This window comes from Acomys minous (assembly GCF_964271855.1).
Source record: "Acomys minous genome assembly, chromosome: 2".
NCBI lineage: Eukaryota > Metazoa > Chordata > Mammalia > Rodentia > Muridae > Acomys > Acomys minous.
The window spans coordinates 83,727,104-83,741,420 of record NC_140484.1 but is presented as its reverse complement, the minus strand read 5'-3'; the positions used below and the strand labels follow the sequence as shown (position 1 = coordinate 83,741,420).

General features: G+C 44.5%; 1 protein-coding gene across 1 annotated transcript; it reads left to right on the top strand.

Moving 5' to 3' along the window:
- The first annotated feature begins 369 nt into the window (after window positions 1-369).
- On the top strand, window positions 370-13,884 carry LOC311593065 (uncharacterized protein). The gene is made up of 5 exons (XM_084774139.1): window positions 370-479; window positions 2,002-2,218; window positions 8,249-8,375; window positions 8,661-8,756; window positions 10,256-13,884. The coding sequence occupies exons 2-5, from the start codon at window positions 2,147-2,149 to the stop codon at window positions 12,568-12,570; spliced, it is 2,610 nt and encodes an 869-aa protein (XP_084630265.1). The 5' UTR covers window positions 370-479; window positions 2,002-2,146; the 3' UTR covers window positions 12,571-13,884.
- Window positions 13,885-14,317: the final 433 nt, after the last annotated feature.

Here is a 14,317-nt window from a genome sequence, read left to right as displayed (position 1 = left end):
TGTGTGTGTGTGGGGGGGGGGGGGCTCGCCCTCGTTCTGTCCTTGCGGGTTTCCGGCGTCTTGTGTGTTTTGTCACTTCCCTGTGGCGTTTCACACCGTCGTCCGTGGAGTGTCATGTGAGGGGGCAGGACTCAGCGAGCGGGCGCTGCAGCAGCGGGTCCGGGGTGGGAGCCGGGAGCTTGGGGACTCGGGGACCGTGAAGAGGCTTGTGACCCACTCAGGCTGTGATTGGCTGAGGAGTCAGCATCAGGCGGCGGCTGCGGCGGGGCCCCGGGCGGGTGTCGTAGGGCTCGGTTCCCTGTTGTGCCACACGGAAAGAAACACTGTCAGCTACGCCAGAGTAGAAAGTGTCAAGACCGCAGGTGCCTCTCTGTGCTGTGTGCGCGCGTTTGTGTGTGGCTCAGGTGGGGAGCGTGTCTCACGCTCTGCATCCCGCCTCGTATCCAAGCAGCTGAGCTCAGAGATTTCTTCTCCCTAAGGTCTGTAAAAGTAAGGAATTTCCTTTGTTTTATGGGCTGCTGTTGCTAGCCCCTCCCACTGCGGGTGGCTAGCTTTATGGAAGGAAATAAACGCGACTATTACAAAGAACTTCCCATTCTTTGGGCCGCTTTAGGCTCACATTTGGACTCCTTTGGAGATTAGGTGTGGGTCTCTTCTTTTGGCCCTGTCTGTCTCTCTGTATCCCTTCGATTACATGCGTTAGTGCTTGCCTCTCTTTGGGATCCAACAGATGGTAAAGATCAGTGACTGGCAGGTGACCAAGATGATGACGCTTCCGCAGTGGGCCATATTATTTGTAGTCCAACATTTGTGCTGATTTGGAGTCCTTAAAAAAACAGCGTATTAGTCCAGGTGTGGTTGCTCATGCAGTTAATCCCAGTACTGATGAGGCTGAGGCTGTGAGAATTAATGGTGAGCCTGGTCAATAGAGCAAGTTCCAGGACAGCCAGAGCTACCTAACAGACCCGGTCTCAAACACACAAACACACAAACACACACACACACACACACACACACACACACACACACACACGAGAGAGGGAAGGAGGGGGTGAGAGGGGCAGGGGTGGGGACACAGAGACACATACTAAACAGTAATTACACCCTCTGGGAAGCTTTTGTTTCTTTGAGGGGCTTCCTGGGGCAGGAGCCTCGGCCATGCCAGTGACTAGAAACTCTCTGTAACCTGGCAGTCCTGTGCTCCCCTGGTTGGAGGATGCTGGAACTCCTCTGTGTCAGTGGCTGTGTTCTGGCGGAGAGGGGTCTCGATGCACGTCGTTAGGTTTTCTGCGCCGGTGTGTGTGTGTGTGTGTGTGTGTGTGTGTGTGTGTGTGTCTGTCTGTCTGTCTGTCTGTCTGTGCGTGTGTACACGCGCACACATGTGTGTGCTGTGGGGTGAGGACTGGGTGAGCGAGGCTGTGTGTGGACAGAGAAATGTCTAGAAACTCAGACTAGAGTCAGAATTGGCTGTCATCCTGAGCTCTCTATGTGGCAGGAAACAGAAACGCTGTTTTTAGATGCTGACCTCAGAAGGGACTAGGTAGAATACAGTGGCCAGTATGTTCCTTAGGATGAAAGCAACTTGAATCTGAACCTCTGTTCTTTGACTTGGGAGCAAATGAAGCAGAATCCTAATGCTTATTATGTGTGGCTGAAAAGGTTGTTTGAAATGAGATCAAAATTAAGTTGGCAGCTTGCTGATTTTTGTTGTTAGTAGTGTCCACCTTCCAGGCAGGTGCTGGATCCCTGTAATAAACACCCGTGTGTCCTCGGTTTGTAAGTGACTAAGTTAGCATATTGGTTTTCTCTTAGTTAAAATTTGAGAGCCACAAATGTGTTCTTCCAAACGAATTGTTTTAAGTTGTTTTCTTTTGTTGTTTGTTTTACAACCCCCACTAAGGACAAAATGAGGGCTTTTATGTACCCTCCGCACTGCCTACACATGACCTCCACAAAGGCCCTTACCAATTCATGGTCGGATGTTGGTTCATTGTCTTTTAGGGGTTTCCACTGTCCCAGAGCTCCAGGGAGCACTGAAATCAATCAGGCCTCAAGATTCCCTGCTGTGTGTCACAGCCAGCCTTTCTTCAGCATCGCTGTGACTCTTGAGGAATTTGGATTTGCTATCAAGAAGGTCAGAGAGGACATGGCTACAGATAATACTCATCGACAGAAGACGCAACCATTGGGTGCAGAGGAGCAGCATGGGTCATGCGAGGTAAGCAGGAGTGACTTCATGTTTGGGTCTTCAGGTCTTAAGGGCAGACACAGGAAGCTGTAGATTCTGTGGTACCTATTTCTGAGATAATCTTAATCTAGTTAAGAGTGGATATATATGTGTGTGTGAGTGTGTGTGTGTGTGTATTCATTTGTATTATAGGCCTACATCACTATAGACAGTGTCTCATCTATTTAATAATGACAAGCTCTTCTTCCTTCTTGAGTTCTTTTTTTTTTTTTAAATGTTTTTCTCTTTCATGTCTTGCCATCCCCAGTTCTTCATTCTTGCTGTGCCCACTCCTCTAAGAAATGATGTATCTGAGGAGGTTGGGTTCCATTTGTCAGTTCTTAGTCTCATGGGTATTTTAAATGTTAAAATAGACTCAGAAGGAAGACCTGGGACGAGCTTTAGGGCAAGCAGAGCAGGGCAACAAGGGAGTATCCTGAAAACCCTGTCGTTGCAGGCAGCAGCGAGACCAAGGAGGAGAGATAGACAGTCAAGCCTTAGATTTAGGCAAGGAGGCCAGCAAGTGGCCGCACAAAGAGGCGGCTGTGGGTGGGTCGCATTTTCTGAGACGCCGAGGAAGCCCAGCTTGCCAGGGGAAGCGTGCTTACTGGGCTTTTGGGCCAGGGTCTGAAAAAGAGAAGGAAAAATTAGTTTCTGTGTTAGATCTCAGAAAAGCCTTGAGCTTAGCAGTGAAGATCTGTAAAGCACTGCTCTGGGAGGAGGCTGGTTAGGTTGATAATCCTTCCTCCCGGCTATTCAGCGTGCCTTCAGGTGAGTCTGCTTTCCTGGAGAAGATGCTTATTACAGAATTAGGGTAGAAACAGGCAGAGGGAAGAGACCATGCTGAACATGCCCAGCGGGGTTAACCAGACCACACTAGGAGTGAAGAGGGTAGCCTTGACTGCCCTGGAACTTGCTGCATAGACCAGGCTGGCCTCAAACTCACAGTAGTCTGCGTATTTCTGCCTCCCACAAGCTGACATTAAAGGTGTGTTCTACCGTACCTGGCTATTTAAAGACTTTAAAAAACATTTATGTGTTTGTGTCTCCATTAGTTTGCACATATCCACTGTGTGCAGAGAGGTGCCTGAGGCCAGAGAGGATGTAGAATCCATTGGACCTGGAGTTACAGGTAGTTGTGAGTGTGGGAACTGAGCTGTGCCCTCTTGCGAGAGTAGCCGGTGCTCTTTGTCCAGTCCTATTTATTTTTAATGTGCTGCTTCCGTCATTCATTTGTTGATTTTCAATTATATTATTTCTTTGTCACATATGTCACAAAGTGTAGATGCCAGAGGACAACTGCAGTTGGGAATCGGTTCTCTCTACCCTGTGTGTGCTGGGGATCCTGTTCCCATTGTCAGTCTTAGTGGAGAAGCCTTTATCTGCTAAGCCACCTTTCAGCTCAGCTACTGTGCTTCTTTAAAAGGAATTCTAGGTTGCTGGACAGATGGCTCAGCAGGCAAGAACACTGGCTGCTCCAGCAGAGGAACCAAGTTCAGTTCCTAGAAGGATAGCGCACAGCTGTCCAACTCCAGTCCCAGGGGCTCCAGTGGCCTCCTCTGGCCTCCATGCATACTGTACACACATGGTACGTATGCACTGGACATACAACACTCACGCACATAAAATTAAGAAAAAATAAATCTCTTAAAAAGTAGAATTTCAAAACTTGATGTTTGATCAATGGCATGTAGTCCTGTGCTTGCAATATGTGATATTTTGAAATGTATCTTTTCTGGATGCATAGTACGAGTTTAAAATTAGGCTTTCTGTGTCGTTTCACTTTATCCTGTGCAGCGTCTGCCAGTGTCTCCCAGTCCTCTGTTGTCTGGGTCTCATCAGTACTTTGTGCCCCTTCCTCAGTCACCCCCTCTCCCATCTCAAAGCCCTCCCCTCTCCTCAGTGTGACTTCTCTCCTTTTGAGACATGCAAGTCACAGACTGAGAAAAGTTTTTGTTTTTGGGGACAAGGTCTCACTGAGTAGCCCTTGCTGGGCCACAACTTGCTCTGTAGACAAGGTTGGCCTCAAATTCACAGAAATCCCCTTTGCCTCTTCCTCCGGAATGCCTGGAGTAACTTCTTGTAAAAGCTTCTTCCGTTCAAAACTGAATGAGCAAGAGGCTTGCAGTGTAGTTCCCGAAGCAGGAAAAGCTGAGCTTCCTCAGTTGAGTGGGAAATGCATGTATAATCGCCATGGCTCCCTCCCCTGGAATGTCTAAAATTAGCCACACTAAAAATACCAAAGGTGGATAGATGTGCCTGTGCCCTAAGGAAGCAGAAGGAGTACTGTGGGTGCCACTGCCGAGAGTCTCAGTTAGTCAACCCAGTTTGCAGAGCTGCAGTCTTTTGTGAAGTATGTGTTGTCCACACCCAGCATTTCCACTGCTGGAGCTGTGCAGATTCAGTAAACCTATTGAACATTGCCAATTCATCATTGAGAGGAGGGCATTTGCTTGCAGAGTTAATTAATCTGTTTATAAATATGTGGCTGAGATTTGAGCATCTACTTATTTGTTTTTGTTTTTTGTTTTTTCCTGTTCTCACCCCAGTCTTCTTTGTTTCTTCTAAGGGGCTTATACAGCCTAAGCTAGCCCCAAACTCCGCGTTCGTCTTCCCGCCTCCACCTTCCAAGCCTGGGATTACATGCATATACCACCATACCTGTCTGGGTTTTTTTGGTGGTTGTTGCTGTTTTCTTACATTTTAGTGTTTTTAAGGAATTTTGCTCTTTGATTTCCCTTTATGTTTCAGATACCTTTTTACTTGGGTTTTTGTTGTTTACATTATTTATTTTACTGTTCATTTTTCTTCTTGTAGTTATGTTTTTGTTCCTTCTGAGTTTTTCTTTTTAACTTTTTTTTTTTTTTTAAAGAAATGGTTTTCTTAGTTGTCCAAGGTGGTCTCAAACTAGCTAGACTCTTTTGTTTTGTTTTGTCTTTTGAGTCAAGGTCTTCTCATGTTTCTCCCAGTTAGTAAGGCTTCAGAGTCCTAGCAGGTTGGTTGTCTGGTGAGGCTGTTTTGTGTAGTTGCTCGTGTTCATCTTCTTTGTGTGCCATCATGTTTTATTAAAGGGCACTCATCTCTTTTATGAAGGCTTCACTCTCATGAACTATCAAAGGTGAATTTTGTGGATGTGTGCATTCTAGGGAGCTTGTTTTGGTTTGGGGCCAGGGTTGTTACCTTGGCTGTCCTAAAACTCACTATGTAGACCCACCTGGTCTTAAACTCTCAAGAGAGCCACCTGTCAACTGCCTTAGAAGCCACAAAGCCCAGCTCTGCATGCTTTCTATCCACAGGAGGCAATATATTTAAAACTGTTGACTCCTCCAAGGGAAACCTCATAGTAATATTATGAATTGATATTTTCTCCACTAGTCATTCCAATGGAATATTTCTGAAATTATCCATTATAGTTACAGTAATATATCTGACATATTCATGTAAGGAGCTTTATGACAAAATACTTTTTCCACAGAGAAGCAGCGTGTGAGTGGCAGTGCTTGCCTATTTTCAAGTGTCACTAGTGTCAGCTTAGAAGACTTACTGAAAGTACTTGCAGCTCCAGAGAGAAATAGCCATGTGCTCAGTTGCAGCGCCCCCGATGTATGGAGTGAGGGACTGCGGGGTGAAGAACACTCCAGACAGCGGGTCGTCCCTTCTAAGAGAATGCTGTTTAATGAGGAGGGGCCAAGGCCTTTTATACAGTACAGAGGCAGGTGGAAAAATACAAGCCGATATAGATGGAAAGTCCCCAGGACAAGAGGAACCATGTAACCAAAGTAACCAGAGGGCAGAACAGGAACTTGTGGTCAGCTCAGGGAGGCACAGTGTTCACAACAGGAAGCTGCCAGAACAGAATAACAGTTGCATACTGGCCATGGCCCCAGGGGGCTCAAGCCTAACAGTTCCCAACACTCAGTTACTCATATGGGAGCCTGAAGGTTGTCAGTGTTGTTTTAGTAAGATTTTTATGCATAAGTAAAAGTAGAATGAATTTTGTTCCTCAACCCTTTCTTTGAGTAATTATCATAGGTCCCATCCTGTTTGTCCCCTTTCCATTGCTGGTTATTTGCAACCAAATACTAGAGGCTATACTTTCCCTGTGTGTTGGTTTTATCTGTGATGTGATAGCCTTTTTACATAACCGTAAGCTACTCTTAACATCATCTATCTGTTCCTGCTCATACTATCATATGTAGGTTCTTCCTCTATGGTCCAGCCAGTGCCCACACATCAAGCCTAACTAAAAAGTATTTTTGTCTCTTTCAATCGCTTAATTTTTCTCCCCTGTGTTAATCATTCTCTGATTATGACACATTTTAGATTTGGCGCTGGTGCTTTTTGACAGTCATTTAACATGGACCCTCCTTCCTTATATTTCTGCTAAGCTGGTATCTAAATCTAAACATGTGCTGTCTAGTATGATGGTGACACATGACATGTAGCTGTCATTGCTAAGGGAGACTCAGAGCAACATTGGAGGCTATGTAATTTGAAGCATCCATATCAAAGGGTTATTTAATTTTATAAGTATAATGAATGTTTTTGCCTGTATGTGTGTATACAGTGTGTTTGTCTGGTACTTTTGGAGGCTGGAAGAGGGCATCCGATCCCTCGGAAGTCGAGTTACAGATAGTTGTGAGTCACCATGTAGGTGCTGGGAACTGAACCCAGGTCCTCTGCAAGAACAAGTGTCCTAACTCCTGGGTCGTGTCTCCAGCCCTGTCTCTTGCACCTCTGCCTTACACGGTCAAGGGACTCATGCCCCCCAAATGGTCTTGTCTGGAAATAGGACATGTCTTCCTACGTTAATTAAGTTAACAGTGAACAGAGACCATCACAAGCTCTACTCAGGTGGACCGAGGATCCTGAGTTGACCCGTGGGAAATGGTTTCAGGAGGCGTCCATGCGAACCGAAGCTGGGGGTTTCTGAAGCCAAGGGCCACAGAGACCCCCCAGAGCCTATTGGAGCTTTGGAGGAGGGAGTCAGGCTGACATTATCAGTACTAAACATTTGTAAGATTTTGTGGCCTTTGAAATTGTGTTGTTCAAATGATGTAATCTGTGTCTAAGGTTTCTGTGTTTATTTTAGTGTGAGGATTCTTTTTTACCTAGGCGGCATTTGGAGTTTTATGACCTTTGTCTAAGGTGTACAGAGAGAAAGGGGTGCTAATCAGATAAAACGCAGGTGTATTCCTTACTCTTCTCCTCACCTGGACAAATGGTTAATAGACACACCTTGAGAAATGCTCTACAGAGCCAGGAGGATAACCACGGTTGTAGCCAGCGAGTTCTGGGCCATTGGGCCACAGAATGAGGCTCAGATTGAAGAGAGGAAGAGGGAGAGAGGGAGTGTTGGCTTTTGTATGAGGGATTGGGAGGTGTAGGGGATTCTTTTCATGGCTGACCAGTAAGCAGTCACATGTAAAACTTAGACGTCCGTACTGCAAGAGGGGGTTCTTGGGGGTAAATACTTCTGCTTCAGTATACAGACCTAAGAGGAAATATTAAGGACAAGGACCATAACCAGTCTCTGTGCCCTCATCTTCGAAGGGGGTCGGGATAGTTTAGACTGGTGCTATTTGAGTAGTATGTGCTAATCGGCAGAGGTAAGTGGGTGACCCAAAGTCAAAGAGATGGACACAGAATGAAGTCAGAGATGCCAGGCTTTTGTCTGGCATTTAGTCCCCAAGTAAGGAGTCCATACTTTTAGCAAAGCAGCTTCTCAAAGCCAGTGTAATCCAGCATAACTCTAATCTGGAACATTGTTGCTTAGTCAGTGCTGTGCAGTGTCCTCTTTCCTAGAGTGTTAAAAAGAATCCTTTTTTAATAAACTTAAAAATGTGTTTGTGGATGGTGAGATTGGTTGCTTTATAAGTGTTCTCTATCTCCTAAAATTAATGGAAAGTAGACATTTTGTGAAAAATGTAGTGAAATATCATTACAAATGTAACCTTATGTATAACTTTTCCATTTGCTGGTGCTGAGTCATTGACAGTGAACTGTGGGGTATTGTTACAGAGGTGGATGTCCTTTGAGGATGTGACTGTGAACTTCAGCCAGGAAGAGTGGCAGCAACTGGACTCTGCTCAGAGACACCTCTACCAAGAGGTGATGCTGGAGATCTACAGCCACCTCTTGTCAGTGGGTGAGCACAGCTGGCCTGCAGATCCAAGATGGGCCTCATTGAGATTTTCTTGCTTCCTGTAACAAAGCATGATGGGGTATCAGAAGTTCTCCCCCCCTTTCTCTCTCTGTTTCTCTCTCTTTCTCTGTCTCTCTCTGTTTATTTTTCCTGATGCTTCATTTCTTTTCTGTACCTACTAGTATTTACAAAATAGAATGTTGACTTGGTTTTCCCAATGAGGCAGTGCAAAGCTTCATTGGATCATCCTTAAAGGCAAAAAAAAAAAAATATCCTTCTCATTGACAGGATATCCCATTCCCAGCCCTGGAATCATATTTAGGATGGAAAAAGGAAAGGAGGCACAGTCAGGAAAGGCTGAATTCCCAGGTCAGCGTTGTCAAGGTGAGCCATTGCTTTGCAGGTTGTGTAGCCTTTGTTAGTCTTCTGTCTCACCAAGTCCCCAGTGGTGGTCACCTTTAGAAAAACTTCTTGGAGTTTTTATGGTAATCTGCAATCCACATATTGTAGATGTGAGGCAGTGTGATACTTCCTGAAGGTGAGTTTGTGGCATGAGCTCGTCTGGCCGTGGAGTTGAGTAGCCCTAAGTGGACTAACTCAGCCATTTTCTTCTTATGATGACAGTCACACTCACATGTGTAAGTGCATGTGAGTTTTTGTTTTCACATCTTGTTTGTGAGTACCTGACATTAGCCAAGTTGATTAATATTTTGCTTAAGTAATGTGTTTCTAATAACTCACTGTTGAATTAGCATATTATCTTTGGGTTCCTACTATCATTTGTGCTGTGTCTGTGTTTTGCTTTCCCTGTTTGTCTCTGAACTCACTGATTTCTTTCCTAGGCTGGCTCAACTTGCCCCCTTATTGGGGCGCCTTAGGCTTCCTCTTCTCACTGTGCAGCAGGTTTGCCATAAGGGCTCTGTTCATTCTCAACATGCAGTTCTCACTGTTGTATTCTGTGAATTTTCTGGTCCCTGACCTTACAGGCTCTCCTGCCCTGTTAGATGTGTGAGGACAGTTCCTCTAAGATGGGTCCCTTCCTTCATTTTTAGAGATCAGAAATCGGGATCCTCCTCATTCAAATCAGAAAGTCTTTTTGTCTGGCTAATCATTTTTTCTCTTCTGGGCTTCTGAACTATTTTCTCTTGGTGCTTTAATTTATTTGGTTATTTTAGAATTCCTACTCATTTTTCTTTTTGAATATACAAGTTATTTTCTTAACCCCATTGGCATGAGTTCAAGCCATCTCCTTTCTCCTTTTGTTATTTCTGTTGTATTTTATTTATTTTGTTATTGTTGTTATTTTTCACTCAAGTCTCTCTGTAGCCCTGGCTGTTCTAGAACTCACTTTGTAAATTAGGTTGTCTTGGACTCATGGAGAACCACCTCTGCCTCCCAAGTACTGGAATTAAAGGCCCGTGCCACCATACCTGGGTTTTTCCTATTTAGGTTAAGTTTTCGTTATGTGATTTATGGATTTTACTTAAGACATATGATAATCAAGATGCTACTGGTGGGTTTTATTGCAGCAAATGTTGCTGTTTTTCTTTTTGATAAATTTTGATGCAAACATGCAGTTATTTGCTATTGTATAGGATTTGGAAACTTTCTGATGTTTTTGTCATGTTTTTACATTTCCAACTTAAAAATACAGCTGAGTAGTTTATATGCCTCATCCTCTGATCTATTGATTAGATTAATGGCTGCTACACAGGTGGTCCCCGTTGAATATGGTCGTTGATTAGCTTGTTTCTACTAATTGTTAGCATCACCAGCATCATCAGTGCCTGGTTTAGGCATTTATGTTCAGTCTCAGTCCCTCTGTATGATTCATCCTCCATCTTATTCATGTTGCTTATTCCTTCATCTCTTTGTGTTTGTAGAAAAGTCAGGAATTGAAACCTCACCACAGAAAGTGTCTGAGAAAGCATCAGTTCATAGCAATATGACAAGTGAAGTCACAAGAGATGGCTCATGGTGTCCCTTTTTACAAGAACTGTGGCAGGATGCTGACATTACAAAAAGAGATCAGCAAAACCAGGTTCTGCCCTTTCCTCCTCGTTCTCTCCTCAAGAACACTCTGAGCACAGATAGTGATCACGAGCATCCAAAGCCTGGGGAAACCATTCCTGTGGGACGACCCTACCTCATTTCTACACAGGACAGTCGTCCACGGTACTGCTCCCTTCCAAAAAGTTTGGAGCTAAGCCCAGGAGCAGATGGTCAGAATGAAAATAGAGTGGCAGAGCAGCTTATCAACATTGTCGCGTCTGGTCAGCTCCTCATACAAGGCTCTTGTAGCGCTAACTGTGTGGTGACTCAAGGCAGAGTAGAATCATGCAGAGGTGCTGGGAATGGAGAAGTTCTCAGCCACAACCAGCCACTGACTTGCGGAAACCATTCTCAGGAGAAAGCAGATGAAGGTTCTCAGGGTGGGGAGGTACTCTACGCCACATCTTTGCGGAAACCTGCCATCACTCTCACTGTGGACAGACCGGTTGTTTCCTACAGTGGTGGGAAGGCCTTTCTTTATGTGTCAGATTCGTTGAGTTATCCATGCCAGCTGAAGGTGGATCGTGTGGGTCATGCTGGAGGGCAGCCTTACAGATGCAGCCGCTGTGAGAAGTCCTTCTGTGCTAAGGCTGCACTCCTAGAGCACGAGCAAGCGCACAGAGAGGAGAAGCCTTACGTGTGTACTCTGTGTGGGAAAGCCCTCAGCGACAGGTCAGCGTTCTATGAACATGAACTGATTCACAAGAATCACACTCCTTTTATCTGTGACAAATGTGGGAAGGCCTTCTTACGTAAGTCAGAGTTGACATCCCATAAACAAAGCCACAATGGAGAGAAGCCTTACAAATGCAGTGACTGCGGGAAATCGTTTAAGTTTCCATCCCAGCTGAAGGTGCATCGTCAGATTCACACAGGCGAGAAGCCATACGAGTGCCGCGAATGTGGAAAGTCATTCAGCAAAACAGCTAAACTCAAGGTGCATCAACGGATTCACACGGGGGAGAAACCTTACGTGTGTTCTCAGTGTGGAAAGGCCTTCAATCAGAAATCAATACTAGACCGGCATGAAAAACTTCACCCTGGGGAGAAGCCTTACAAATGCAGCGACTGTGGGAAGTCATTTAATTATCCATCCCAGCTGAAGGTGCACTGCCACAGTCACACTGGGGAGAAGCCTTACAAATGCCATGAGTGCGGGAAATCATTTAATTTTCCATGTGAACTGAAGGTGCATTATCAGAATCACACGGGACAGAAGCCTTACAAATGCCGTGAATGTTGGAAACTGTTCAGTAAAATGTCCCAACTGAAGGCACATTACCGAGTTCACACAGGGGAGAAACCTTATAACTGCAGCCACTGTGGAAAAGCCTTCTCCACTAAGGAGCAAGTCCAGGAGCACGAGCGAATCCACACAGGAGAGCGGCCCTTTGTGTGCACTGAGTGTGGGAAAGCCTTCAGTAGCCGGTCGTCTTTTCGTAAACATCAGTTAATTCATACTAAAGAGAGACCTTTTGTCCCTCAGAAATGTGAATCAGGCCTCCAGGAGTCTACTTTGGCACCCCTTCAGCAGCTTCATATTGGGGAGAAGCCTTACAAATGCCCTGACTGCGGGAAGTTGTTTAATTATCCATCCCAACTGAAGTCCCATTATCAAATCCACACAGGGGAGAAGCCTTGTAAATGTCCAGACTGTGGGAAATCATTCAGTAAAACATCTCAGCTGAAGGCACATTCCCGAATACACACAGGGGAGAGGCCTTATGTGTGCTCCGTGTGTGGGAAGGCCTTCAAGCAGTTGTCAACCCTGAGCAGACATGAAAAGATTCACCTGGTGGAGAAGCCTTACAAGTGCAGTTTCTGTGGGAAGTCATTTTGCTCCCCGTCTGAGCTGAAGGTGCATCTTCTCATTCACACCGGGGAGAGACCGTACAAATGCGGCAACTGTTGGAAAGCCTTTTGTACTAAAGTCCAGCTGCAGGAGCATGAGCGGATCCACACAGGGGAGAGGCCTTATGTGTGCGCTCACTGTGGAAAGGACTTTCGAAGCCGGTCAGTGTTCTCTAAACATAAGTTGATTCACAGGAAGGAAGCACCTTTTGTCTGTGAGAGATGTGGGAAAGTGTTCTTACAGAAGGCGGAGCTGACGGCACATCTGCAAACTCACATTGAAGACAAACTGTAGGAGTGTCAGGACTGAAAAATGCTTTAGTCAGATACATCACTGAGGGCGCACCACCGAGTTCACACGGTTGGGGGGGCCGCTCAAATGCAGCAGCTGTGGGAAAGCATGAACAGATGAATTCTCCCAGGAGAGAGGCCGTGTTTGTACTCTGAATGTGGAAGAGTCTTCAGTAGCAGGTGAACTCAGACGTCACACGTCTCAGAGTTGGTCGGATCTGGCATCCCGGGGAGGAACTCACTGAAGAGAAGGCTTTGCAATGTCATGGTGTGGGAATGAGTCATTCCTGGATAACAGATCAGCCCCATTGTCCAGCTCATGGGTAGGGATGCCCTATGTGCTCTGAATGAAGCAAGGTCCTCAACAGGTCAGAATTCAGCATATATAGTACATGACTCTTACCACAGTTTTTTTTACAATTGCAGTTTTGCCTAATAGTGTTTCCCGAGAAATGAATTCCTCACTTAACAGCATATTCCAAAATGAAATTTCTTTATTTACTTGAAGGTCATTTTATTCTGAGATCTAATGGCACATTACCTGGTTATATTACAAAAAACAAATCTAATTATTTGTTGTTTAGACAGCAAACATGCACGAGGAAAGTTAGTCACGAATTAACAATAAGAACAACACATATTTATATTTGTCTTGTTAAACATTATAAATTTCATTTCAGATTGACTTTGACTAATTTCAGAAGTGTTTTTGTAGTGTTTTTGTGATAAAAGATACATTTTACCAAACTATTAGAAAAGGGAAATTAAGTCACTGATATTCTCATTTGTTGTGGGAGTCCAGTACAGCCCTAAAGTGCCAGCCATTGGAACAGTAGGGTGTTTTTGTAAATGGGCATATGTATGTATAGACTATATATGTATATATATATATTCAGTATATGTACACATGTGCCTGAATTTAGTCAGTGCCTGTATGGACTTGTATGTACTTCTGCAATTTCATGGAGTTTTCTATATAATTAATTGCAAAATAGAAAAGGGTAGCTTATTATTAAAATTATGTTCATTTATTTTGTATATATGTATGTACACCTGCTGCTAGATGTATGATCAATGAATTAGTCTGTCAGATCAATGAATTAGCGAGAGTCAGTGATCTTGTACCATATGGATGCTGGGGCTTGAACTTGGATTGCCAGGCTTGGTGACAGCCACCTTTACCCACTGAGCCATCTTGCTTGCCCTATAGATGTTATTATTATTTTTTAAACAGTTTCTGTCTTGAGCTTGTACCATCAATAATTAATTCTTTTTTTTTATTACATGGATGTACATTGAATAAATGAGATCTAGGGCATTCATTGTTCGCATTGCTTTTCTCTTTTGGAATTGGCTCAGGTCTTTGTCTCTGTAGCATGTGTGGTGATACTGGAACCAGCCATTCAGTCTGTACTTCTTCATATTTTTTAAAAGTTATTTGTATAAGTGCTGGTATTTTTGAGACATGGCACACATGTGAAGGTCATAAAACAGCTCTCCAGATACAAAATCTCTGATTTCTGACACTGCATTGCATGGTTCAGCTAGCTATTTTGTGATCTTCTAGGAGATATTTTCCTTTCTCTACCATCTATCCATCTTGCCATAGGAGCGCTTTAAATACAGATGTGCACCAGTGCATCTGAGTGTAGGGGATTAAATTTAAGATTTAAAGCATGTATTTCAAGCTTTCCCCCCTGAGCTATCATCATGTATGTTCATACAGGATACATAACCAGGAGTCAACAATT

What these genes read in the sequence shown, in the direction of transcription:
- LOC311593065 (XM_084774139.1), top strand. Translation starts at nt 2,147, where the DNA reads ATGGCTACAGATAATACTCATCGACAGAAGACGCAACCATTGGGTGCA. An exon ending in AGCAGCATGGGTCATGCGAG is followed by an intron (nt 2,219 to 8,248) that starts GTAAGCAGGAGT and finishes GTATTGTTACAG; the next exon opens with AGGTGGATGTCCTTTGAGGA. An exon ending in CCCAGGTCAGCGTTGTCAAG is followed by an intron (nt 8,757 to 10,255) that starts GTGAGCCATTGC and finishes TTGTGTTTGTAG; the next exon opens with AAAAGTCAGGAATTGAAACC.